Consider the following 26,718-nt stretch of genomic DNA (forward strand, 5'->3'; position numbering starts at 1 on the left):
ACTGTCCCCTGAGTACCACAGACTCCCAAGTTACTTCATCAGGTGTATATTCATGTTTTGTTTGTCTATTTGTTGTTGTTATTGTTGTTGTTTTTTGGGTTTTGGGCCACACCCAGTGACGCTCAGGGATTACTCCTGGCTATGAGCTCAGAAATCGTGCCTGGCTTGGGGGACCATATGGGACACCGGGAGATCGAACCTCGGTCCATCCTAGGCTAGCGCAGGCAAGGCAGGCACCTTACCTCTAGCGCCACCATGCCGGCCCCGTATATTCATGTTTTAGGCATTTCTCTGTCTCTCTGGGTTTCAAAATTATATACTGGGGGTTCTTCTAGTCTTGGCCCATTTGGTGAGTGCTGGCATCAAACAGTGTTTGCCACATGCAAAACATCTTTCTTTCTCATTGATTTTGGGAGGAGAGACACAAAGGTGCTCAAGGATTACCTGGCAATGCTCAGGGGGAGCTTGAGGTGCCTAAGATGGAACTTGTGAAGCCCTCTCTCTCTCTCTTTTCTTCTTTCTTCTTTCTCTTTCTTTTCTTTCTTTCTTTCTTTCTTTCTTTCTTTCTTTCTTTCTTTTTCTTTCTTTCTTTCTTCTTTCTTTCTTTCTTTCTCTTTCTTCTTTCTTTCTTTCCTTTTTTCTCTTCTTTCTTTTTCTCTTTTCTTTTCTTTCTTTTTCTCTTCTTTCTTTCTTTCTTTTTCTCTTCTTTCTTTTCTTCTTTCTTTTTCTTTCTTTCTTTTTTTTCTTTCTTTCTTTCTTTCTTTCTTTCTTTCTTTCTTTCTTTCTTTCTTTCTTTCTTTTCTTTCTTTCTTTCTTTCTTTTCTTTCTTTCTTTCTTTCTTTCTTTTTCTTTCTTCTTTCTTTCTCTTTCTTTCTTTCTTTTTCTCTTTCTTTCTTTTCTTTCTTTTTCTATTCTTTCTTTCTGTTTTCGTTTTCTCTTCTCTTGCTTTTTTTTTTTTTTTTTGGTTTTTGGGCCACACCCGGTAACGCTCAGGGGTTACTCCTGGCTATGCGTTCAGAAGTCGCTCCTGGCTTGGGGGACCATATGGGACGCCGGGGGATCGAACCGCGGTCCGTCTCCTAGGCTAGCGCAGGTAAGGCAGGCACCTTACCTCCAGCGCCACCGCCCGGCCCCTTCTTTCTTTCTTTCTTTCTTTCTTTCTTTCTTTCTTTTCTTTCTTTCTTTTCTTTCTTTTCTTTCTTTCTTTCTTTTTTCTTTTCTTTCTTTCTTTCTTTCTTTCTTTCTTTCTTTCTTTCTTTCTTTCTTTCTTTCTTTCTTTCTTTCTTTCTTTCTTTCTTTCTTTCTTTCTTCTTTCCTTTCTCCTTCCTTTCTCTTCTTTCTCTTCTCACTGTCTCTGTCTGTCTGTCTGTCTGTCTGTCTGTCTGTCTGTCTGTCTCTCCCCTCCCAAAACTCATGTCAGGAGAATCTTGCATGCTGGCTCATGTCAGGAAGCAGATACCCCGTTTTGGGGAACTACATACACAGCAGATCTGTAAGGAAGCGGGCCACAGGGTGACAGGGGGAGGGGAGCGCTTAAGCCAGCAGGAACCTCCCTCCAAACTCCTGTGCACCCCATCTCCTTCTGGGCAAGCTGCTAATCTCTTCCTCGTGGCCAGTACTGATTTCTGCTCTTGGTTCTGCCCTGCCCCACTTCCCGGTCTTGGGGCACCCTCTGGGCTCGAAGCCACCAGACTGGCTCCCCGCCTGGGCCCAGGGGATGGGGGGAGGGCCACCACACTTCCCATTTACTCTTCTATAAATCAACGGTCCAGAAAACCGCGTGCGCTGGGGAGGAGCTTCCTGGTCTGCTGTGTGGCACCGGGACTGGTTTAGCCTCTCTGAGGGTCCCCAGTATGCATGCACCCCAGAACCTCCCTCCCACAGGGCATTCCAGCACATTCTGGAGCTTGTATACTTGTGGAGGGCAGAGTGCTCTGTGCCCAGGATGCCAGAGAACGACAGGGCCCAGAAGATGACTGGCAAGGTCGTCTCAGGGGCAAGAACCCCAAGTAAAGCAACTATCTGCCTCCGTGGAGCTGGGACACCAGGGAGCCCTGGTCGGGAGGGGATGCTCTTGGGTAGGGGGCGTCTGACCCCCAAGACCCTTGTTCTCCTTCTGGATGGTGGCATGGCTCAGCCAGCAGGCCCTTCCCTGACGCCCTCCCCAAATCCACAAACGTAAACCACACTATCTTTCTCCGCTCAGGCCTCCCTCCCATCTATCTCCCCTCCACCGCCTAGACCCCACACTTATTTATTAAATTATTTATTTTTGGGGGGGGACCAAATTCCTTGACTCTCAGGGCTCAGAAATCGCTTCTGGCGGGCTTGGGGGACCGTATGGGATGCCAAGGGTAGGACCCAGATCTATTGCATGCAAGGCAAACGCCCTATCACTATGCTGTCACTCCAGCCCCTATTTATTAAATTGTTTTTTTTGTTTTGTTTTGGTTTGGTTTGGTTTGGTTTTTGGGCTACACCCGGAGATGCTCAGGGGTTACTCCTGGCTGTCTGCTCAGAAATAGCTCCTGGCAGGCACGGGGGACCATATGGAATGCTGGGATTCGAACCAACGACCTTAGGTCCTGGATCAGCTGCTTGCAAGGCAAACACCGCTGTGCTATCTCTCCGGCCCCTATTTATTAAATGCTGAATTTTGTTGTTGTTGAGCCGCACTAGGCGACGCTTAGGGGTTACTCCTGGCCCAGTGCTCAGGGCCAGGTTCTGAGCCTTCCCGGGAAGGCTAGCCTGTTTATTTATTGGTTTTTGGTTTGGGGGGGGGCACACCCCGTTTGACTGTTGGCTTCTGCGCTCAAGGTAGGTAGGGCTGGAGGGGGTGCCCCTTAACGTGTCCAGTCCTTCCCCAGCTCGGCCCCCTGCGACCTCCGCGTCCTGCCCCGGTGCCTCAGTTTCCCGGAGGCGTGGGCGCAGGGGCGCACCTGCCGGGGCGCGCGGCGTGGGAGCCGCCCAGGGACTGGCAGGCAGGCGGGCCGGGCCGGGCCGGGCCGGGTGCGGGCGAGGACCTGCCCAGCAGGGGCGGCGTCCCCGGCGCGTCTTCGAAGGAGGAAGGAGGCGGGGGCCGGCGCGGGCGCGTCTGCTGCGGGGCTGGGGCGGCTCGAGTGGCCCGGGCCGGGGGCGCCCTCGGCGGGGCCCTGCGCCTGCTGCCTGGCCCGCGCGCCCACCATGGCCCGCTCGCTGGTCGGGTGCTGCTGGCCCTGGTGCCTGAGCGACGACGAGAAGGCGGCGGCCCGCGTGGACAAGGAGATCAACCGGCAGCTGCTGGAGCAGAAGCGGCGCGAGCGCGGGGAGCTGAAGCTGCTGCTGCTCGGTGAGCCCCGACGGCGCCCACCGGGCCGGGCCGGGCCAGGCTGGGCTGGGACGGACGGACAGACGGACGCACGCACGCGGGGGGCGACAGGGGCGCAGGGAGGTGGCCCGGCACCGGACTGGACTGGAGGTTCCTGCCCGCCAGGCCCAGCTCGCCCTACCCGCTCCTCCTGCGTCAATGGAAAGGAATGATGGGGCCGCCCCGCCGCACCCTACTCTACCCTACCCCACCCGGAGCTCTGTGGGGGGCTCTCCATTCCTTGCCCTCCCCGGCATCCCCTCCCCCACTCTCCCGAGACCCCCACTCTCCCCTACTCTCCCTTCCACTCCATTCCTCTTCCTTCCCTTCCCCATATCTCCTCTCTCCTTCTTTTTTTTTTGGGGGGGGTCACACCCGGCGGTGCTCAGGGGTTACTCCTGACTGTGTGCTCAGAAATAGCTCCTGGCAGGCACGGGGGACCATATGGGACACTGGGATTCGAACCAACCACCTTTGGTCCTGGATCGGCTGCTTGCAAGGCAAACACCGCTGTGCTATCTCTCCGGGCCCTCCTCTCTCCTTCTTTCCCTCCTTTTCTCCTTCCTTCCTTCTTCCCTCCCTCCTTCCTTCCTTCTTTCTCCCGTCCTTCCTTCCTCTCTCCCTCCCTTCCTTTCCTCTCTCCATCTTCCTTCCTTCCATATTTCTTTCACCTTCCTTCCTTCCTTCCTTCCTTCCTTCCTTCCTTCCTTCCTTCCTTCCTTCCTTCCTTTCTTCCTTCCCTCCCTTCCTTCCTTCCTTCCTTCCTTCCTTCCTTCCTTCCTTCCTTCCTTCCTTCCTTCCTCCTTCCTCCCTCCCTTCACTTCCTTCCTTCCCTCCCTCCCTCTCTCCCTACCTTCCCTCCCTCCCTCTCTCCCCCATCCTCCCACAGTCTCTGTCCTCATTCTCCCTCCCAGTCTTTGGACATTGGTAGAGCTCCAGCTTCCCTTGGCACCCCAGGGAACATCTTAGGGTGTCCCACTGCCTCTGGACCTTGGAAGTGTTTGTTCAGGTTGGGGATCAGGCCTTGCAGGGATTGAAGCAAATGCTTCCTGAGAAATAGGTGCAAAGGGCTGGAGGAGTCCTGGTGGCCCCAAACCCAAACATGAACCAACTTGCTTGGGAGGAGCAAGTGCTTGGCTGAGCTTGAGTTTGGCACCGAGGTCCCAATCCCTGCCGGGCAGTGCTGGTGGGCTGAGTCCCGACCTGCGTTGGCCCATGTTAGACTCAGCCTGGGGTTACAGCCCTATGTCCATCTCACATCTGTTGGCAGAGTTCCTGTGAGGATGAGGCCTGGACGGCCAGCCAAGCTGTATGCTGTGTGATGGGATGTACTTGTGCCCAAGGGAAAACCAATTATCCTCACCCCTCTCTGGACTGCTGAAGAGGCTCCTCTCTCTCATTTCTCTGCTCCAAGCTCTTCCTTGTGTGCAGTGGGGCTGGTGTGTCTCATGAGACCTGGGCTCCAGGGACTGAGAAAGGGCTAATGCTTAGTATGTGCTGGACAGTGGCAGGGAGGGGTGGTGGATGGATGAAGGGTAGATGGAGGATGCAGGGTTGCATGGAGGTGGGTGAACTGATGGATAAATAGTTGGTGGGTGGTTGGGTAGATGAATTATGGATGATGGATGGGTGGATAGATGGTAGGTGGGTAGTGGATAAGTGAATGAATGGATGAATGGTTGGATGGGTGGATGTGTGGATAGATGGGTGGGTGGATGGATGGTTGGATGGTTGGCAGATGCACTGATGGGCAAGTGGATGGATGGATAGTTGTAGATGGAGATGGGCATCTGGGTGGATGGGTGAGTGGGTAGAATGATGGGTGAATGGATGGTTGGATGGTTGCTGGATGCACTGATGGGTAGGTGGATGGATGGATGTGTAGATGGGTGTCTGTGTGGATGGGTGGGTGGATGTATGGATGGGTGGGTGGATGAGTGAATGGATGGATGGGTGGGTGAATGGAGGGATGGATAGTTGGTGGATACAGTGATGGGCAGGTTGATGGATAGTTGTAGAGATGGGTGGATGGGTGGTTAGAGGGGAAGGTTGCAGAGGGGATTGGAGTGGAGGGGATGGAAAGGAAGTAATGGAGCTGAGTCCTGATGAGCTACTTCATCCTTCTGAGGACAAATGTCTTGAGCATGGGGACCCCTTGAAAACCCCATACCTTTGGTACAGATGGTAGTAACTGCTCCCAGACAGGGAAACTGAGGCCTAGAGGAGTCAGGCACTCACTGCACATCACAAAGCTGGGAGCAGATTCAGAAAACCCTACTCCCTCATTCCAATGTCCAGCGGTCTCCATGCCAGTAAGTCCCTGGGGAAGGAGGAACAGCCTGGGGCCTGTAGCCAATTTGGGCCTGAGCCAGGAGCTGGGATGGCCTCACGCCCAGGTTGCCTAGGTCTGGCCTGAGGTGCTAGAGTTGCCCCTGCTGGTCTCTTTTTTTTTTTTTTTCCTGCTGGTCTCTTGATGCCCAGAGTCTCCCCACTGCATCCTGTTTCCTCATTCTGTCCTAGAGGAAGTGGTCACTTCTGTCTATGTTCAGAAGCTGCCGCATGTGGACATGGCTCTGCCCACAGTGCCTGGATTGAGCCCCAGTGGGAGGTGGCAGCTGTCCCCATGGGCATCCAGGGCAGATGGTGAAGGCTGTGGAGAGACCAGAGAGATGCTCAGAGGTGGAGTCTGGTCTATGCATGGAGGTGTCCCAGGTTCCATCCCCAGCATTGCCTGGTGTAAAACAACTCCCATGTTGTGAAATTATTCCATACACCTTCAGGTGGATGGGTCTGAAGTTGGGTAGCCGTGAAGAATTAATAAACCAAGCCAGTCAGGAGAGTCATGGAGTAAAGTGACTTCTTCCTTGTGGTCTCTCTGAGCCCCAAGCCAAACAGATTTTTCTTTATTCTCCCATTCCCAATCCCACCGGGAGGAGGAAGGTGGAGTGATCCAGGTGGACTTTTACTTATCAAAGGGATAGCTTTAAAGGAAAGAGGAGGGCCAGAGAGATGGCATGGAGGTAGGGCGTTTGCCTTGCATTCAGGATGGTGGTTCGAATCCCGGCGTCCCATGTGGTCCCGTGAGCCTGCCAGGAGCGATTTCTGAACGTAGAGCCAGGAGAAACCCCTGAGCGCTGCCGGGTGTGACTCCCACCCCCCAAAAAAAAAAAAAAAAAGGAAAGAGGAAGATAGGAAATGCCTTTGTTTTGGGTTAATAGTTGGGTGTCATCTTATAGCCTGGTCCCTCAATACCGGCTGGAGCACAGAGCCAGGAGTAATCCTCGAACACTGTTGCATGTGATCCCCAAACTGAAATGATAGTAATACATTTTTTTTTTTTTTGGTTTATGGGCCACACCCGAAGATGCTCAGGGGTTACTCCTGGCTATCTGCTCAGAAATAGCTCCTGGCAGGCACGGGGGACCATATGGGACTCCGGGATTCAAACCAACCACCTTAGGTCCTGGATCGGCTGCTTGCAAGGCAAACGCCGCTGTGCTATCTCTACGGCCCCAGTAATACATTTTAAATATTAAAATAAGAGAGGCTGGAGCGATAGCATAGCAGGGAGGGCGTTAGACCCGGGATCAATCCCAGGCATCCTATATGGTTTCTTGAACACCACAAGGAGTGATTCCTGAGAACAGAGCCAGGAATACCACCAAGTGTAGCCCCAGAACCAAACAATTTTTGTTTGTTTGTTTTGGGCCACACCCAATGATGCTCAGGGGTTACTCCTGGCTATACGCTCAGAAATTGCCCCTGGCTTAGAGGACCATATGGGATGCTGGAGGATTGAACCAGGTCCGTCCTAGGTTAGCACATGCAAGGCAAACTCCCTGTGGCTTACGCTACTGCTCCAGCCCCACTGAACAATTTTTTTTTTTCATAATTGAGGGGTCAGAGTGATAGTACAGCAAGTACCTTGCATGAGGCCAACTGAGTTTGATTCCTGGTACCTGAAGTGATTCATGAGCACAGAACCAGGAGTCAGCTCTGAGCACTGTTGATTGTGGGTCAAAAAAGGCAAAACAAACAAAACCACTCAAGGGTTGTCTGTGCTGTGGGACTCAGTGTCCCCTGTGGAGCGAGCTGCCAGCTCTGGAAGTGAATGGAGGAAGCCTCTTGTGAGAGGGTGCTGTCTCTGGGGTCCCCACCAGCACTGCTACACCCAGTGTAGTGGCTGGTGGGGGTGACATAGTATTTCCACATGCTCTGGCCCCTCAAACCCTTAACCTGCATCCAGCTCAGGAAACCATATGGGAGAATGTAGGGCCTGTGAAGGACTTACAGACAAGGAGCCTCTGCTCTGACTGTGTGACACCGAGAGAAACGACCCTCTCTGAGCCCCTGCAACTTCCAGAGAGTGAGGATGTGTGGTGTCTGTGGGCTACAATTGACTGGTGAGGCCCACAGATCTGTTGGCTCCATGAGGGGCCAGGGCCCCCACTTCCTCCATGTGTGCTAATGGAGATTTTCAAAGCTGAAGCTTGTTTTGGGGGCTGTTGTCAGAAATTTCTCGGAATGATGATTAAAAAGTTGGTGTGGTGTGGGAGAGATAATGCAGTTGGGAGGGCTTTTGCCTTGTATGCAGCCAACCCTGGTTTGATCTTTGGTATCCCATATGGTCCCCATAGCCCACCAGGGGTGATCCCTGAACACAGAGCCAGGAGTAACCCCCCAGCACTCCTAGGTGTGACTCTCAAGCTAAACAAAGCAAAACAGAAAGCTGGTTTAGGGCCTGGGAAGGCTGAACCTGCTGAAACATATCCCTGGCATACATGAGGTTTTCAATTTGATCCCCTGATCCCCAGCATTCTATAGGGTCCTCCAAGCCTGAGCACAGAACCAGGAGTCAGCTCTGAGCACCACCAGGTATTGCCTCCCCCCCCAAAAAAAAAAAGAAACCATGGGGCCAGAGAGATAGCACAGCAGTAGGGCGTTTGCCTTGCACATAGCCAATCCAGTTTGAATCCGGACATCCCATATGGTCTCCTGTGCCTGCCAGGAGCAATTTCTGAGTGCAGAGCCAGGAGCAACTTCTGAGTACTGCCAGGTGTGACCCCGAAACAAAAACAAAAACAAAAATAAAAAAAAAGAAAAAAAGAAACCAGAGCTGGATGCTCTTTTCCCTCTCTCCCTCCTTCCTTTCTCTTTCTCTCTGCTTTTGTCAGAGTCAGACCCAGCAGGCTCAGGGACTACTCCTGATTTTGTTCTGGGGGGGGGTCACTCTTGTCAGTGCTTCCGATGGCCAGCCTGAGTAGGGACCTCCCACATGCCATGCCTGCTCCCCTGGCTCTGAGCTGTCAACCAGTGGGGTGATGAGTGGAGGGTGTGCAGGTCACTGCCTCCTCTGCACCCTCAGGGGCCTGGGTCTTGAAGACCATAGGGGCCCTCACCCTGGCCTATTTCTAGGTTTCACTCTAGCCAGAGTCAAGGAAGCAGTGTTTGATCCCAGATGTTCTGGTACTACCAGAACTAATGGGAAACTGCAGTTGTGGCTCCTTCTTGTTGCTCTTGTTTTTTTTTTTTTGGAGGGGGGCTGGGTCACACCTGGCAGTGCTCAGGGGCTACTCCTGGCTCTATGCTCAGAAATTACCCCTGGCATGCTCAGGGGACCATATGGGATGCTGAGATTCGAACCACTGTCCTGCATGCAAGGCAAATGCCCTACCGCTGTTCTATCTCTCCGGCCCCTATTGGTTTGCTTTTGATTGGGGCCATAACTGACTGTGTTCAGGGTTGACTTCTCGCTCTGCATCCAGGGATCACTTCTGGAGGAGCTCAGGGGACCCTATGGGATGTTGGGGATCGAGCCAGGGTTGGACACATGCAAGGCAAGTAAGCACTGTCCTATCACTCCAGCTCTGTTTTTCTTTTTTGTTTGTTTGTTTGTTTGTTTTGGTTTGGTTTTGGTTTTTTGGTTTTTGGGCACACCCGGTAGTGCTCAGGGGTTACTCCTGGCTATCTGCTCAGAAATAGCTCTGGGGCAGGCACGAGGACCATATGGGACACTGGGATTTGAACCAATGACCTTCTGCATGAAAGGCAAACGCCTTACCTCCATGCTATCTATCCGGCCCCTTTTTTTTTTTTTTCGTTTTGGGGCCACATCTGGCGATGCATGAACTCAAGTTCAATCCGGGGCACACCACAGGGTCCCCTGAGTCCCACCAGGAGTGATTCCTGAGTGCAGAGCCAGAAGTCCATTCTGAGCACTACTGAGTACCCCTAATCAAAACAAAACCAAAAGGAAACTGCAGACCTGAGACTCCTGCATGCAGCATGACATGGCCCTTTGACCTCTCTGTGCTCTGGGTTCCCCTTTCATAACGTTTTTTGTTTTTATTTTAAAATCTTATTCATCAGGGGCCAGAGTGATAGCACAGCGGTAGGGCGTTTGCCTTGCACGCCGCCGATCTAGGTCTGCCTTGGTTCGATCCCTGGCATCCCATATGGTCCCCCAAGCCAGGAGAGAATTCTGAACACATAGCCAGGAGTAACCCCTGAGCGTCACGGGTGTGGCCCCAAAACAAATAAACAAAAAATCTTATTCATCAATTTATGATTTTGTTAGGGGCTACACCCAGCAATGCTCAGGGCTTACTCATGGCTCCTAGTGGGCCTATGGGAAGCCAGGGATAGAACCCAGGTCGGCTGTGTGCAAGACAAATGCCTTCCCTACCGTGCTATTGTTTGGGTCCCACTCCTAGCTGATTTTTCAGGTTTGTGTGCATAGAACACACGTGGAATTTTGTGTGTAAATGTCTGTCTTATATCTTAATTTGGGGGGATACTCAGTGGTGCTTAGAGGTTCAGGGAACCCCTATGTGGTGCTGGGATTGAAGTCTTGGCTGGGGGTTTGCAAGACAAGTGACAGCCTGCTGTTCCATCTTCGAGGCCCCTTGCTCCCACCTTTTCATTCCAGATCCCTTAGGAATTGGAGCCCTGCTGGAGAACATGCCCCCCACAGTGCTCAGGAGAGCAAAATGCTGATCTGTCCTCCTGATCCCCACATTTGCTACCCTCCAGTATACAGGCCTGGTGGCCTTGGCAGGTAGCCCCCAGCCGGCTCCCACAGCCTCCCCTCCTACTGGCCTCATCCGCTTCCATTTCTTCTTTTGAGGCCGTCTCAGGGCGGCCCTTCCCGTTTTATCATATCCCAGTTCCTCCTGAGCCAGCACTCCTTGTGTCCCAGTGAGAGAGCCTCACCTCCGGTCTGCAGAATGTTCCAGACTCCCCCAACCCATTCCCTGCTCCCCAGGGCTCTGAATAAAGCTCCAGTAATGGAGATGGCTTGAAAGGTTTTAAAGCTTAGGAGCCACACCTGTTGGCTAGGGCCTTGAATAAAGCTGATGTCTCCTGAAGCCTCACTGCTGTGGATGATTTTCTCGCCACTATCCTGAACCCTCAGACCCGCCGGCTGAAGGGGGCTATAGATGCATGGCCTGGGCCGGCAGAGAAAGGCCCTCCTTTCCATCTCACCATTATCCATCTCCGTCCAGGGCTGTTATTCAACAACCGTCAGTGTGCCTCCAGAAAGTTGTAGGGGATGGGTTGGGGTGCCTGCCTTGGCACAGCTTGATTTAGGGACACCCCAGCTGGCTACAACTAGCTCTGTTTCTCAGGATTCTATCTTCTTTGGATTTGGAGTCACTCTTGATGGTGCTCGGGCTCACCCTTGGCTCTACGCACAGAGATCATGCCCCATGGAGCTCAGGGGACCCTTATGCTGTGCCAGGGATTGAATCGGGGTGGACTTCTTGCAAGGAAAATGCTTTAATGTTCTTTCCAGTAGGGCCTGGAGAGATAGCACAGCGGCGTTTGCCTTGCAAGCAGCCGATCCAAGACCAAAGGTGGTTGGTTCGAATCCCAGTGTCCCATATGGCCCCCTGAGCCTGCCAGGAGCTATTTCTGAGCAGACAGCCAGGAGTAACCCCTGAGCAGTGCCAGGTGTGGCCCAAAAACAAAAACAAAAAAAAATGTTCTTTCCAGTAGAGTGATTCCTTTTCTTATTTTTGAAATTTTTTGTTTGTGTTTTTGTTTTTGGGCCACACCCAGTGACATTCAGGGGTTATACCTGGCTATGTGCTCAGAAATCGCCCCTGGCTTGGGGGACCATATGGGATGTTGGGGGATCAAACCACAGTCCATCCTAGGTTAGCATGTGCATGGAAAACATCCTACTGCCTGTTCCACCCCTCCGGCTCCTGAGAGTGATTTGTTTTGATCCCATTCAGCCCTGTGAACATGGCGGATGTGTTCACCAGGGTCTATGTTAGAATAAATGGGAAACCAGGAATTCAGAACCATAGCACAGTGGGGATTGTGCTTATCCTGCAGGCAGCTACTCAGGGTTGCGTTTGATCCCTAGCACCCCATAACTCCAGAACCCTGCCAAGAGTGATCCCTTGTTTCAATACTGCTCTTGATGGGGTTGACTGATGGAGGGATGGAGGATGAGGCCTTTCTCCTCCTGCTCGGACCACACGTTTGTTACCTTGTTTAGTTGGCAGTTCTGAGGTGAATGCGGGGGGAAGAAAGCTAACAGGCAGTCAGGCTTCTGAAGAAAACAGCTTTTATTCCGTGGAAGAGGCGGAAGCCAAAAGGCACCAGAATCAGCCCCAGGGAAAAAACCCCTCACCTTCCACAGAACCTTGCTTTTATACCCCAGAATCAGGTACCACCCTACGGTGGGAGCAGAATCAGGTACCACCCTAGGGTAGGGCACAATCACCGATCAGGGTAACATAATAATTCCATTTAAATATTTACATACACAACAATCCTGAGTGCAGAGTTAGGAGTCAGCCCTGAGCATCACCAAATGTGGTTCCCCAACCAAATAAACCAAAAAAGAAAGAAATGGGAACTCAGACCAGGTGTGAACTGTGGACAGGGGCTTGAGACAACCCTCTTCCCCTCTTGGGTAAAGATCCCACCTGGGGTCCCAGCACCAGGCTGACAGTGGGTATCTGTTTCCAGGCCCAGGTGAGAGCGGGAAGAGCACATTCATCAAACAGATGCGCATTATCCACGGTGCTGGCTATTCAGAGGAGGACCGCAGGGGCTTCCGGCAATTGGTCTACCAGAATATCTTCTTGTGCATGCAGACCCTGCTTGAGGCCCGGGAGCGGCTCTGCATCCCCTTCAGCAGGCTGGAGAGCGAGGTGAGGCCCGCACGCGTGCCATGGGCTTTGCAGGGTGTCCACAGACAGGGTGATGGAAATTGGGCGGGTGGGTGGGTGCAGACTACTGTGTGCCTGTGGGTGTTTCTAGGGGACAGGGGAAACCAGGCTGTAGATCTACACCAGACTGGTCTGCTGCCCGCAGTGCCTTTGCTGCCAGGCTGTCAAAGTTCCTCTCTCCTCCACCAACACTAAACTGCAGTGAGGGTGAGGATGGCGCTTCTGGGCACTTTCCCCAACCACAGGGTGTGTGTCATGCACTTTTTCATGTGTTTGTGGCATACAGAGAACCCTGAAATCCTGACTTGCTCCTCAGGAATCTTTTTATTTATATTTTTGGGGGGGGTCACATCCAGTGATGCTCAGGGGTTACTCTGGCTATGCGCTCAGAAATCGCTCCTGGCTTGGGGGACCATATGGGATGCCAGGGGATCGAACCGTGGTCCATCCTAGGCTAACTCAGGCAAGGCAGATGCCTTACAGCTTGTGCCACCGCTCTGGCTCTGGCTCCTTGTGGAGGAATCTTTTGTCTTTTTTTTTTTTTTTTAATAGGTGGGGAAGGGTTTTCCCTCGGTCTCAGGGAACTTGGGGGCTCTCCCCAGCCAAGCAAGCAATTGCTGTAGTGGGAGGGTTGATAGCACTGGGGTGATGTGGGACACCCCAATTGTACTTTTGGGGACCCTGGGACCACAAGCAGTGCTTGTCCAGTTGTGGAGAGCAAGCAGTGGTGTGGATGGAAACAGGTTGGCTGCTTACAAGGCAAGTGTTTTATTTTTTTGTTTGTTTCTGGATCATACTGCTGTGCTCAGAAATTACTCCTGGCTAAGTGCTCAGAGATCACTTCTGGCAGTGCTCCAGGAACTATATGGGATAGCGGGGGTGGAACCCCAGTTGGGCATGTGCAAGGCAAGTGCCCTTCCTGCTGCTCTATCTCTTTAGTCTTTTTTTGGGGGGAGGAGTCACATCCGGCAGCCTCAGGGGTTATTCCTGGCTCAGAAATCACTCCTGGCAGGCTCCAGAGATCATATGGGATGCCGGGATTCGAACCACTGTCCTTCTGCATGCAAGGCAAACGCCCTACCTCCATGCTATCTCTCCGGCCCCTAGTCTTTTTTTTTTTTAAATGTCTTTGCTTTATAAGAGCAAAACATATTTCAATTTAAGGCATCCATGAATACGCTTTTTACTGCAGAAGTGATTTTATTTATTTATTTGTTTATTTATTTATTTTTGGTTTTTGGGTCACACCCGGTGACACTTGGGTTAGTCCTGACTCTGCGCTCAGAAATTGTCCCTAGAGGGCCGGAGAGATAGCACAGCAGCATTTGCCTTGCAAGCAGCTGACCTAGGACCTAAGGTGGTTGGTTCGAATCCCGGTGTCCCATATGGTCCCCCGTGCCTGCCAGGAGTAACCCCTGAGTGCCGCCGGGTGTGGGCCAAAAACCAAAAAAAAAAAAAATTGCCCCTAGAAATCTCAGGGGACCATATGGGATGCCGGGAATTGAACCACCCTTGGTTCTGGGTCAGCCTCATGAAAGGCAAATGCCCTACCGCTGTGCTATCTCTCCTGCTGATTTTTTTTTTTTTGGTTTTTGGGCCACACCCAGCGTTGCTCAGGGGTTACTCCTGGATGTCTGCTCAGAAATAACTCCTGGCAGGCACGGGGGACCATATGGGACACCGGGATTCGAACCAACCACTTTTGGTCCTGGATCAGCTGCTTGCAAGGCAAACGCCGCTGTGCTATCTCTCCGGGCCCCTCTCCTGCTGATTTTATTTTATTTATTTATTTTGCTTTTTTAGCCACACTCGGTGACACTCAGGGATTGCTCCTGGCTCTGCACTCAGAAATCGCTCCTGGCTTGGGGGACCATATGGGATGCCAGGGGATTGAACCATGGTTCGTCCTCAGTAGCATGTACAAGGCAAACACCCTACTGCTTGCACCACCACTCAGGCCCCTGATTTTAATTTTTAAATGATTTTAAAATGATGCCTCTCTATAATTTTGCTTTAAAAGTTATGGTTCAGGGGTCAGAGTGATAGTCTAGCGGTAGAGCATTTGCCATGCACATAGTCAGCCCAGAACAGACCCAGGTTAGATCCCTAGTATCTCATATGGTCCCCTAAGCCTGTTGGGCAATTTCTGAGTGCAGAGCCAGAAGTACCTCTGAGCACTGCCGGGTGTGGGCCCCCCCCCAAAAAAAAAGTTATTGTTCATGGGGCAAAAGAGATAGGACAGAAGAGAAAGGCACTTGCCTTGCAGGCAGTGGACCCTAGTTCAACATCCATATGGTCCCCCCTGAGCTCTCCCAGAAATGATTCTTGTGTACAGAGCCAGGCAGGAGTCAGCTCTGAGTACTGCCAGGCATAGCTCTCAAACTAAAAAGCATTTAAGGAAAAAGAAACTAAATACTAAATACAATTATTGGTCATTTTTGGGCTGGAGTGATAGCACAGTGTGTAGGGCATTTGTCTTGCATGCAGCTGACCCGGGTTTGATACCAGCATCCCACATGTCTCTGGGGCCTTCTAGGAGCAATTTCTGAGTGCAGAGCCAGAAGCAACCGCTGAGCACTGCTGAGGTTTGTTGTATTAATATAAAATATATTGTCCTAGGTTGCGGTGAGGCCTTTCTCTGCACAGCATCTTTACCCCTTCTGCTGGCAGGTTTGAAGTCGCAGGATAATGGTGTACAAATTCATAGGCAGGGGCCAGAGCGGTGGCACAGTGGTAGAGCATTTACCTTGCACGTGCTGACTTAGGACGGATCTTCTGGCATCCCATATGGTCCCCCAAACCAGGAGCAATTTCTGAGCACATAGCCAGGAGTAACCCCTGAGTGTCACCGGGTGTGCCCCCCCCCCAAAAAAAAAAAAGAAATCCATAGGCAATCAGTTAAAGTTTCAGGAGTCAAACAGCTTTATTTCATGACCCTAACCGCCATGTGCTTTTCCTCCCATGGCTTCTTTGCTAAGCCTTTCCCAGCAGCTTCTTCTCTGCTTCTCTCCATGATTCCTTGCTCCTTTTTCTGCCTCCCCTTTCTCCCAGGCAATACCTTTATTTCAAACCTCAGACCCCTCCCAGGTGTAGGTGGGTCTGACCATCCAGGTGATATTAACATATAGCATTGGGGGGGGGGTAACCACCGGGTGTGGCTCAAAAACAAAAACAAAAAAAGCAAAACAATTATTGGTCATTTGAGGGCCAGAAAAATTGCTCCAAGGGCTGATTTGGGGGCCATATCCAGTGGTGTTGATGGTATTCAGGAGACACAACACTGGATATGGCCCCCAAATCACCCTGAAAATAATTGCTTGTTATCCGTAGCGCTCAGGGATTACTCCTGGCTCGGCGCTCAGAAATCACCCCTGGCAGGCACGGGGGATCATATGGTATGCAGGGATTTGAACCACTGTTCTTCTGCATGCAAGGCAAACACCCTATCTCCATGATATCTCTCCAGCCCCTCCAGTAAGGTCTTCTACACAGATGACCTGGGTTCAATTTCTGGCAGTATTTTTTTTAGATTTTTGCGTCAACCCTGCCCTCTGTAGCCTCGCCATAGTTGGGGACCTGGGCAGGTGAAGGGACATGGCTGGGAGGGGACACAGCCCTCAACGTGTACTCAGACCCTCGCCTCTTCGCAGCACCATGCCAGCCTGGTGATGAGCCAGGACCCCTATAAAGTGACAAGCTTCAAGAAGCCCTTTGCTGTGGCCATGGAGCACCTGTGGCGGGACGCGGGCATCAGGGCCTGCTATGAGCGACGCCGGGAGTTCCACCTACTCGACTCCGCTGTGTAGTAAGCTGGGGCCACCAGGGTGGGAAATGGGGTGTTCTGGGACCCCACCACAGATTCAGGGAGGGAAGTGCAGGGAAGGGCCCTGAACCACTAGGCAGTGGCGTCACTCCTGTGCAGTTGACTGCGGGTGACACTCTCCCCAGGAGTCTAATCTGGGGTGATGGTGTACCCCATTACACACTGACTATGCCTGCCCTCAGTAAGTCTGTCCCAGGATCTGCTGTCCCAACTCATTCCTCATATTCTCACGATGGTGCTTCTGAGGGGCCAAAGAGATAGCACAGTGGTAAGGCATTTGCCTTGCAGACAGCCGATCCAGGACAGTTGGTGGTTCGAATCCTGGCATCCCATATGGTTCCCATGCTTAACAGGAGCAATTTCTGAGCACAGAGCCAGGAGTAACCCCTGAGCACTGCCAGGTGTGACCCCCCCCAAATTAAAAAATTAAAAAAAGATGGTGCTTCTGGGTTCCCAGCAGACCCTTAGCTCCCAAGTACTGGGTGAACACCTAGATGGTTCTCTGGGCTCTGGGAGAGGGGTTGCTAAGGGCCAGGGCAGGCTCAGGCCCTGGATCCCATTTGCAGCTACCTGTCGCAGCTGGAGCGCATTGCCGAGGACAGCTACATCCCCACTGCGCAGGATGTGCTCCGAAGCCGCATGCCCACCACCGGCATCAACGAGTACTGCTTCTCCGTGCAGAAAACCAACCTCCGGTGAGCTCAGCTGTGGGTCCCCTGGGGACGGCCAGAAGAGAAGGTGTTCTTTGAAGAGGGAGCATTGGGCTTAGGGTATTGAAGGATGAGTAGAAGTTCACTGTGGCCCAGGGATTTCTGGGCAGGAGGGCATTGACCAGGGCTGAAACTCTGCCACAGGGTCCCTGCAGTGGCCATGGGTGGGTGCAGCTGTTCCCACAAAGCCACAATTCAGGCAGTCAGGGTTGGTTGGAGCCAGGGAAGTGGTCCTGGGGTGGAAATGAGTGGACAGTGCAAGAATGGGTTTGGATGTAGATTGAGCTGGAACCAGAGAAGTGTGTAGGTCAGAACTGGGAGTCAGAGATGACAACAGGGCTCTAATAATGAAATTTCTCTTGCTTGTTTATATATATGTGTGCATATATATGCGCATATGTTTATATATTTTCCCCTCTGGAGAAGCCTGTATTCACTCTGCCCATGCAGGACCAGCGGCCCCCCTGCTCTGTTATTATGAGTCCTGTATTCTCTCTTGAACACATATTTCTCTTCTTTCTCTCCCAACACATCTAAGTAAGTTTTGTTCAATAAAAACTATCTGGCTTCACATACACACACAATGCCATGGGGCCAGCAGGCTGCAGAGAGATAGTATAGTGGAGAAGGCACTTGCCTGACATGCAGCTGACCTAGGTTCAGACCCCAGCAACCCATAGGAGGTCTAAAACCCCACCAGGTTGGGTTTCTTTGTAGGAGATGGGGCAGATGGCGATGCTCATGGTGGTTGCAGGATGTGGGTAGTGCAGAGTGTTGTGTGGTGATGAGGCTGATAAGGTCCGAGGAGTCTGGTGCCAGACGGGGCAGAGCTGTGGCTGGGGTCAAAGACCAGGGAGAGGAAGAAACACCAGAGTTAAGCAACAACTCAGCTTTGGCAGTTGGAGGGTCACCGGTGACCTCAGCAAAATCTGTGTCTGGACGAAAAGCTGTAGACGGCATCTTTCCAGGATCATGTCTGACACACCCTGTGACATCCTTCCTGTCACTGAGCCCCAACCCAAAAGAACATGCTATGCCTTGCACTATCTGAACCAGGAAGGCTCCCAAGTGATTTGTTTGCCATGGCATCTCCTCCACAGAAAAGGGAACCCCACAAAGTCAGGGGTTCTGCTTGACTAATGTTGATCAATTCAGCTCAAGGTCAGAGTGGAAGCTGGTAACTGTGGGGAGGGGGAGTTGGAAAGATGGGTGGGTGGGTAGATTGGGGATGAATAAATGGTGGGTGGGTGACAGCTGAATGAATGAGTTGGGTGGATGAGATACAGATGGGTGTATGTATGTAATATGGGTGGGTGGGTAGTGGATCGGTGAGTATGTGGATGGGTAAATGGATGAACAGATGCGTGGATAGATGGATGGGTGAATTATAGATGGGTGGATGGATGATTGGTGGATGGATGGTTGGATGGGTGAATGAGAGGATGGATGGATGGATGGGTGGATGAGTGGATGTTTGGATAAGTAGATAGATGGGTGGATGGGTGGGAAGATGGATGAGCAGTGGGTATCTGTAAGGGTAAATGGAATGAATGATGATGTTTGAGTAAAAGTTTATGAGGGAAGGTCAAAGTTGGGGAGGTTTCCAAGAAGATTGGTTTGAGGAGATGATGTAGCTAGAAAACTTGACTTTGATATTGGCCAAGGAGAGAGGTATCAGCAGTGTGGGGGTTCAGAAAGAAACAGTTCAAGATGGCAGTCTTATGTAGTGGCCTCCATCTGTCTCAGTGTACCACCTTGTTGGGTATTTAAATGGGGGCAGGGCTGGGCACAGAATGAGTCCTTCTCACTCAGGCTTCTGGGGCTATGTTTCCTGTGTGTGTCTGACTGTACTCCGCTGGGGAAATGCTGCAGCCTTATTATTGGTGACCCACATTTCTTCAGAAGAAGAAACAGGAAGGCAAGAAAGCACAAGCTTTTGTTGTGGTGTGTCGGGTGTAGGCCGATCTCATCCTGGGCCACACGCAGAGTAGGTGATGTCTGCTCTCTAGACCTGGCCAGAGCCCAACACAACTTCAAAGATGGGGAAACAAGTCCTCAAGGCTCCCCACCCCTTCTCTTCATGCAGCCCAGCTCCCTTACATCTACAGGATAGAATCAGGCCCCCTAGGAAGTGGGGTAGAAATGTCCCACCTGTTCCCTGAGCTTCAGCTTTCTCATCTATGCATTCTGCAGAACCGCATATGCAGGTAGCTTCAGGAATGACTGTGGTCTGTGTGGGGCCCTGTATGGGGGCTCTATGAAGGCCTGATCTCTCAAAGGGGCCGGTTTCCCTAGGATCGTGGATGTCGGAGGCCAGAAGTCTGAACGCAAGAAATGGATCCACTGCTTTGAGAATGTGATTGCCCTCATCTACCTGGCCTCTCTGAGCGAGTATGACCAGTGCTTGGAGGAGAATAATGAGGAGGTGAGAAGGCCCGAGGTAGGGTGCAGGGCACTGCATCCTCTCCCGCCTCCACCCTGGTCAGCCTGCGGGTGACTACCCCACAGCTTGCTGGGACACAGCACCCCACAGCACCGCTAAGGAAGCTGAATCCTGCCCTCCACCCCCACACCCCACACCTCCAGCCCAGACTGTCCAGTCTGCGGGGCAGATGAGCAGCCCCGGGGTGCATGCAAGCATGCACACAAGGACACATGCTTTCAGGAATACGACACATGCTTGTAGGGACATGTATGCTCCAGACACACCTCCCAGAATGTCTCATAGTGTTCTGGGCAGCCTGAGAGGCTGAGCACTGCTATCCTGCGTTTTTTCTTTTTTTTTTGTTGGTTTTTTTTGTTTGTTTGTTTGTTTGTTTGTTTTTGGGCCACACCCGGTGGTGCTCAGGGGCTACTCCTGGCTGTCTGCTCAGAAATAGCTCCTGGCAGCCACAGGGGACCATATGGGACACCGGGATTCGAACCAACCACCTTAGGTCCTGGATCATCTGCTTGCAAGGCAAACGCCGCTGTGCTATCTCTCCGGGCCCTATCCTTCATTTTTTCAAAGGCGTGAATGCTGGCTGCCTTCTCGCCCCCAAGGTGCCCTCTTTTGGGGGTGATATTTTCTTCCGTTTGGAGTGCTGAGAATCAGATGGCCTCTTTCTAACGGACAGAATTCTGACTAGCAGAACGACTCTGAGGTCATGGTGACATGCACGGCTCTTGCTGGAAATGGCACCACAAGATGGCCCAGTTTGCGAGGGTGACACAAGCACTGCACGCAGGGCACCCCACTAACCATCCCAGACAGACGACACTCCCCCTTCTAGGCTGGAACCCAGAGACCAGTGCAGGGCAACTGGTTTCTTCTAAGACCAGGAAGGAGAGGTTGGACTTGCTGTCCCAGCCGGGAGTTGCCCGCAACCCTCGTTTCCCTGGGCTGAGACATGGCACTCCCAACTTCTCCATGGCCACATGGCTGTCAGATCCCTTCTCCTTTTTCTATTTTTATTTTGGTCACACCAGGCGGTGCAAAGGAGTTACTCTTGGCTTTGAGCTCATGTGTCCACTCCTGGCTGGTTTGAGGGACCATATGGGATGTAGGGGATCGAACCTAGGTCAGCTCTGTACAAGGCAAACACCCTACAAGCTGTGATCCTTCCATATTTAAAAACAAACATTTTTAAGGTCATATCCTATAGTGCAGGGTGGGGAGACCCTAGGGTACTGGGATGGAACCTGGGGTTTCTGCATACCAAGTATGCCTTCATCTCTTTGGTTTCTTTTTCTTTCTTTCTTTCTTTCTTTCTTTCTTTCTTTCTTTCTTTCTTTCTTTCTTTCTTTCTTTCTTCTTTCTTTCTTTCTTTCTTTCTTTTTCTTTCTTTCTTTCTTTCTTTCTTCTTTCTTTCTTTCTTTCTTTCTTTCTTCCTTCCTTCCTTCCTTCCTTCCTTCCTTCCTTCCTTCCTTCCTTCCTTCCTTCCTTCCTTCCTTTCTCTCTCCTTCCTTCCTTTCTCTCTCTCTTCCTTCCTTCCTTCCTTCCTTCCTTCCTTCCTTCCTTCCTTCCTTCCTTCCTTCCTTCCTTCCTTCCTTCCTTCCTTCCTTCCTTCTCTCCTTCTTTCTTCTTCCTTCCTTCCTTCCTTCCTTCCTTCCTTCCTTCCTTCCTTCCTTCCTTCCTTCCTTCCTTCCTTCCTTCCTTCCTTCCTTCCTTCCTTCTTTCTTTCTTTCTTTCTTTCTTTCTTTCTTTCTTTCTTTCGTTTGTTTTGGGGTCACACCTGGCAACGCTCAGGCGTTACTCCTGGCTTTATGCTCAGAAATCTCTCCTGGCAGACTCAGGAGACCATATGGGATGCCGAGATTTGAACCATTAACCTTCTTCATGCAAGGCAAACACCTTACCTACATGCTATTTCTCTGGCCCCTCTCTTTGGTTTTTGGGGCCACCCCCAGTGGTTCCTAGCTCTGACTCAGAGGTGCTAAGTGCACTCCTGGTGCTGGTCTGGGGATCATCTGGGATGCCAGGAATCAAACCTTGTTTGACCTCCTGCAAGGCAAGTACCTTCACTTTTGTACTATCTCTCTGGCCCAAAACTCCCTGTCCTTCTTTAAGAAACCAGTCTTGGGGTAGAGAAAGTAAAAAGATTATAGGGTAAACATATGAAATACACACTGGTTCTGTTCCTTCCTGGGCACAGCCCTGGAGACTGCCAAGGTCCACCACCAGGGGTGACCCAAGTTAACTCCTGGCACCACAAGGCCTGAGCACCAGACTACCATTATGGCCAGAAATGCAGGAAGGCTCCTCCCCAGGCCTCTGAAACATCAATTGGAGCCTCCCAAATTACCTCAACCCTTGGGTTCAGGGTCACCCCAAGGCAGCATGACTAATTTAACTTAAGAGCCAATTTCCCAGAAAGGTTGCCTTCTCAAGTTCCAGGCAGACAAGAATTTGCAGGGTGTGGGGGTCAAACCAACAGCTTCACAACCACAGATGCACACAGATCCCCCCAAACCTGCCTCTAGCCCAGGGCTCAGGGAGGCTAGGCTCCTCTGGTTCTGTCCATGTAGGGGAGAGCCTGGGTTGGGTCGGGGGACGGCCAGCGAGCACAGGATATGCTGTGTCCTCTGCAGAACCGCATGAAGGAGAGCCTGGCCCTCTTTGGCACCATCTTGGAGCTGCCCTGGTTCAAGAGCACATCAGTCATCCTCTTCCTCAACAAAACAGACATTCTGGAGGAGAAGATCCCCACCTCCCACCTGGCCACGTACTTCCCCAGCTTCCAGGGTGAGTGCTTCTAGAACATTTGGGACCCTTCTGACCCTACTGGTCCAGCCCCTACCCCAACCTGGACTTGGGTGTATCTCATAGACAGTTCTACCCACCATGGCTCCAGATCCCCCAAGGGCATAGCCTCCCTGACTCTCAAAGGCCACCCGCTATAAGGGTGGGCAGGCAGACTTTGGAGGACACTTGCAAGACCACGTGTACACGCTTGTGAAATCTGCATTGTAGGATCTCGCGAGACCTACTTGTTGGCTCTCTCGAGACCCACACTGTAGGGTTTCACTACCACCTGTAGACTCTCATAGGACTCATGCTGTAGTAGACTGTCGCAGTACCCACATGGAGGATCTCACATGACCCAAGAGGTCTCGGAGTGAGTTAACCTAAGGAAACTTTCTTTTTATCTCATACCCAGGGGTAGTGAGCAGTCTTTGGCAGCATTGGTCTGGATCATTTCTTGTTTAAATAATTTCTCATTATCTCTGCTCTAATTGGGTTATTAAAAAAATCAGAGGATGGGGCCGGGAAGGTGGTGCTAGAGGTAAGGTGTCTGCCTTGCAAGCACTAGCATAGGATGGACCGCGGTTCGATCCCCCGGCGTCCCATATGGTCCCCCCAAGCCAGGAGCGACTTCTTTTTTTTTTTTTTTTTTTTTTTTTGGTTTTTGGGTCACACCCGATGACGCTCAGGGGTTACTCCTGGCTATGCACTCAGAAGTCGCTCCTGGCTTGGGGGACCATATGGGACGCCGGGGGATCGAACCGCGGTCCGTCCTAGGCTAGCGCAGGCAAAGCAGGCACCTTACCTTTAGCGCCACCGCCCGGCCCCCAGGAGTGACTTCTGAGTGCATAGCCAGGAGTAACCCCTGAGCATCAAATGGGTGTGGCCCAGAAACCAAAAAAAAAAAAAATCAGAGGGGCTGGGGCCGGAGTGCTAGCACAGTGGGTAGGGTGTTTGCCTTGTATGTGGCTGACCTGGTTTCGATCCCCTAAATTTCATATGGTCCTCGAGCCTGCCAGGAATAATGTCTGAGTATAGCCAGGAATAATTCTTTTTTTTAATTAATTTTTTTATTTAAACACTGTGATTACAAATATGATTATAGTTGTATCATTACAGTCATGAAATGAACACCCCCTTTCACCAGTGCAACATTCCCACCATCAATTTCCCAGATCTCCCTCCTCCCCACCCCATCCACACCTGTACTAGAGGCAGGCTTTCTACTTCCCTCATTCATTCATTGTTATGATAGTTTTCAGTGTAGTTATTTCTCTAACTGCACTCATCACTCTATGTGGTGAGCTTCATGTCATGAGCTGCACCTACCAGCCCTCATCTCTCTTGTCTCTGAGATACTGTTAAAAATGTCTTTCATTTTTCTTAAAACCCATAGATGAGTGAAACCATTCTGCGTTTTTCTCTCTCCCTCTGACTTACTTCACTCAGCATAATAGATTCCATGTACATCCATGTATAGGAAAATTTCATGACTTCATCTCTCCTGATAGCTGCATAGTATTCCATTGTGTATATGTACCAGTTTCTTTAGCCACTCATCTGTTGAAGGGCATCTTGGTTGTTTCCAGAGTCTGGCTATTGTAAATAGTGCTGCAATGAATATAGGTGTGAGGAAGGGATTTTTGTATTGAATTTTTGTGTTCCTCGGGTATATTCCTAGGAGTGGTAAAGCTGGATCATATGGATCAATCATATGGATCAAATGGATCAATTTCCAGTTTGTGGAGGAATCTCCATATTGCTTTCTATAAAGGTTGGACTAGACAGCATTCCCACCAGCAGTGAAAAAGAGTTCCTTTCTCTCTACATCCCCGCCAGCACTGCTTGATTTCCTTCTTTGTGATGTATGCCAATCTCAGTGGCGTGAGGTGGTACCTCATAGTAGTTTTGATTTGCATCTCCCTGACGATTAGTGATGTTGAGCATCTTTTCATGTGCCTTTTAGCCATTTGCATTTCTTCTTTTACAAAGTGTCTGTTCATTTCTTCTCCCCATTTTTTCAGGAATAATTCTTGAGCACCACTGGGTGTGGACCAAAAGCAAAAATTAAAAAATTAAAGGGACCCAAACAATAGCACAGTTGGGAGGGCATTTGCCTTGCACGCAGCTGACCAAGTTTGATCCCAGACATCCCATAGAGTTCCCCAAGTACTACCAAGAGTGATTCCTGAGTGCATAACCAGGAGTCATTCCTGTGTACCGATGGGTGTGACTTCCCAAAACTACAAAATCTGTAAATCAAAGATTAGGGAGATGATCCCGAATAGGGCTGGAGTACTGGGAATGACCCAGAGATTAAAAAAAATACTTGACTGGGAACCTTTGGCTGACCCCAGCACAACCACATTAGTCCATATCCAATTGCTGAGCCCCTTCCCCCCTTCCCCCATGGTCCTGGGTTGGTTTGGAAAGAAACAATGGCAGGGTGGAGGGATGCTTGCCTTACCAAATCTGATTTGGGTTTGATCCCCAGCATCCCACACACCCCCACCCCCAATCTGCCAAGAGTGATCCCTGAGCACAGCCCTGAGCACCATGAGGATGTGCCTCCCCTAAAAAAATAGACATAGTTGCCTATTGTCATGTTAGGGAAAGGGCCCTGGGTCAGCTTGCCCACTCAATACAGTTCCATGTCACTTAGTGACATTGTATACAACAAGGGACACTCAATACCTGTGTGTGTCCCCTACACATATTGCTGCATGTCCCAGCAAGCTAAGTAGTTAGCGCTGCATTGCCTTTGTTACTGGGTATCTTTTTTTTTTTTTTGGTTCTTGGGCCACACCTGGTGATGCTCAGGGTTGCTCAGAAATCGCTTCTGGCTTGGAGGACCATATGGGATTCTGGGGATTGAACCAAGGTCCATCCTGTGTTGGCCGCGTGCAAGGCAAACACCTACCACTGTGCTATATCACTCTGGCTCCCCTCCAGTGATTTCTTTTCTTTTTTCTTTTTTGGTCACACCCGGCAACGCTCAGGGGTTATTCCTGGCTCCACGCTCAGAAATCGCTCCTGGCAGGCTCGGGGGACCATGTGGGACGCCGGGATTCAAACCAATGACCTTCTGCATGAAAGGCAAACGCCTCACCTCCATGCTATCTCTCCGGCCCCCCTCCAGTATTTTTAACTGGATTAGCCACGAACGACACCACTTGGAAGCAATTCTATTCCTTCCCCTGGCCTTGGTTTACCTATCTGCAGCATCCTGGAGGGGGAGGGATGAAGGGAGAGAGACAGAGAGAGAGAGAGAGAGAGAGAGAGAGAGAGAGAGAGAGAGACAGAGAGAGAGACAGAGAGACAGAGAGAGAGACAGAGAGAGACAGAGAGAGAGAGACAGAGACAGAGAGACAGAGAGAGACAGAGAGACAGAGAGAGATTGTGTTGGTGCCACACCCATGCACATGACTTGCTCTGCACTCAGGAATGATTTAGCGGGCCCCGTGGGATGCCGGGGATCCAAATCAAACTGGTAGAGTGCAAGGCAAGAGCCCTCCCGTCAAACTATTGCTCTGGCACCCCAGCAGAAGTGTCCCTTGAATCCAGCTGTGCCCAAAGTCACAGAGCAAAATCCCATTGGTCCATTCCAAGTCACGTGGTGAGTTGTTCCTGACACGCTCATTGGCTTGCCTCGAGTCATGTGACCTAGAAAGGCCAAAGATGGCTGCGCCCTGCAGCCACCAGCACGTGTGGATTCTCCCGAGGGCTTCAGGGCTGCTCTCAGAGGGAAGAAGGGCTTCGTCTCCCTCCACTGTCCGGAGCCTCGGACCCTGACTGCATTCCCCCTCAATTCCACTCTGTCCCCCCGTAGGCCCGAAGCGGGACGTCGAGGCTGCCCAGAGCTTCATCCTGGACATGTACACGCGCATGTACACGGGCTGTGCAGAAGCCAATGGGGACCACAAGGGCGCGCGCTCCCGGCGCCTCTTCAGCCACTACACATGCGCCACGGACACGCAGAACATCCGCAAGGTCTTCAAGGACGTGCGGGACTCGGTGCTGGCCCGCTACTTGGACGAGATCAACCTGCTCTGACGTGGGGGGCGGCTACCAAGCCACCAGGAGATGGAAACCTGGTCGCAGGCCCCTGCCTTTTCCGTGGCCGGGTGTGTGTGTGAGAAAGAAAGGTCGCCTGCTCCTGACTCAGTTTACCTCTCTGGAAAGAGGGTGCCCCGTGACCCCTCCGTAGACCAGGGCGACAGAAAAAGTGAGGTCCAAGACCTTGGGAAAGAGCATGCATCTCCCGGGCAGCATCTGGGGCGATGCTATTCCCAGTGAGGCTGTGGCCCTTCAGGACTGCGGGCTCTGGCGCCCCCTAGCGGCGAAAAGGCGTCCTAGTTCATGCGTGTCCTTCGTGAGTGTGCCCAGGAGGGAAACTGAGGTTCAGTTGGGCACCAAGGAGGCGACCT

General features: G+C 51.5%; 1 protein-coding gene across 1 annotated transcript; it reads left to right on the forward strand.

Annotated features, from left to right (window-relative positions):
* The first annotated feature begins 3,183 nt into the window (after window positions 1–3,183).
* Window positions 3,184–26,344, forward strand: GNA15 (G protein subunit alpha 15). Its single transcript, XM_049788668.1, has 7 exons — window positions 3,184–3,328; window positions 12,332–12,516; window positions 16,185–16,339; window positions 16,924–17,052; window positions 19,363–19,492; window positions 22,138–22,291; window positions 26,121–26,344. The coding sequence occupies exons 1-7, from the start codon at window positions 3,184–3,186 to the stop codon at window positions 26,342–26,344; spliced, it is 1,122 nt and encodes a 373-aa protein (XP_049644625.1).
* The last annotated feature ends 374 nt before the right edge of the window (window positions 26,345–26,718 follow it).

The sequence above is a fragment of the Suncus etruscus genome, chromosome 15, assembly GCF_024139225.1.
Source record: "Suncus etruscus isolate mSunEtr1 chromosome 15, mSunEtr1.pri.cur, whole genome shotgun sequence".
NCBI lineage: Eukaryota > Metazoa > Chordata > Mammalia > Eulipotyphla > Soricidae > Suncus > Suncus etruscus.

What these genes read in the sequence shown, in the direction of transcription:
- GNA15 (XM_049788668.1), top strand. Translation starts at nt 3,184, where the DNA reads ATGGCCCGCTCGCTGGTCGGGTGCTGCTGGCCCTGGTGCCTGAGCGAC. An exon ending in TCAGCAGGCTGGAGAGCGAG is followed by an intron (nt 12,517 to 16,184) that starts GTGAGGCCCGCA and finishes GCCTCTTCGCAG; the next exon opens with CACCATGCCAGCCTGGTGAT. An exon ending in TGGAGGAGAATAATGAGGAG is followed by an intron (nt 19,493 to 22,137) that starts GTGAGAAGGCCC and finishes TGTCCTCTGCAG; the next exon opens with AACCGCATGAAGGAGAGCCT.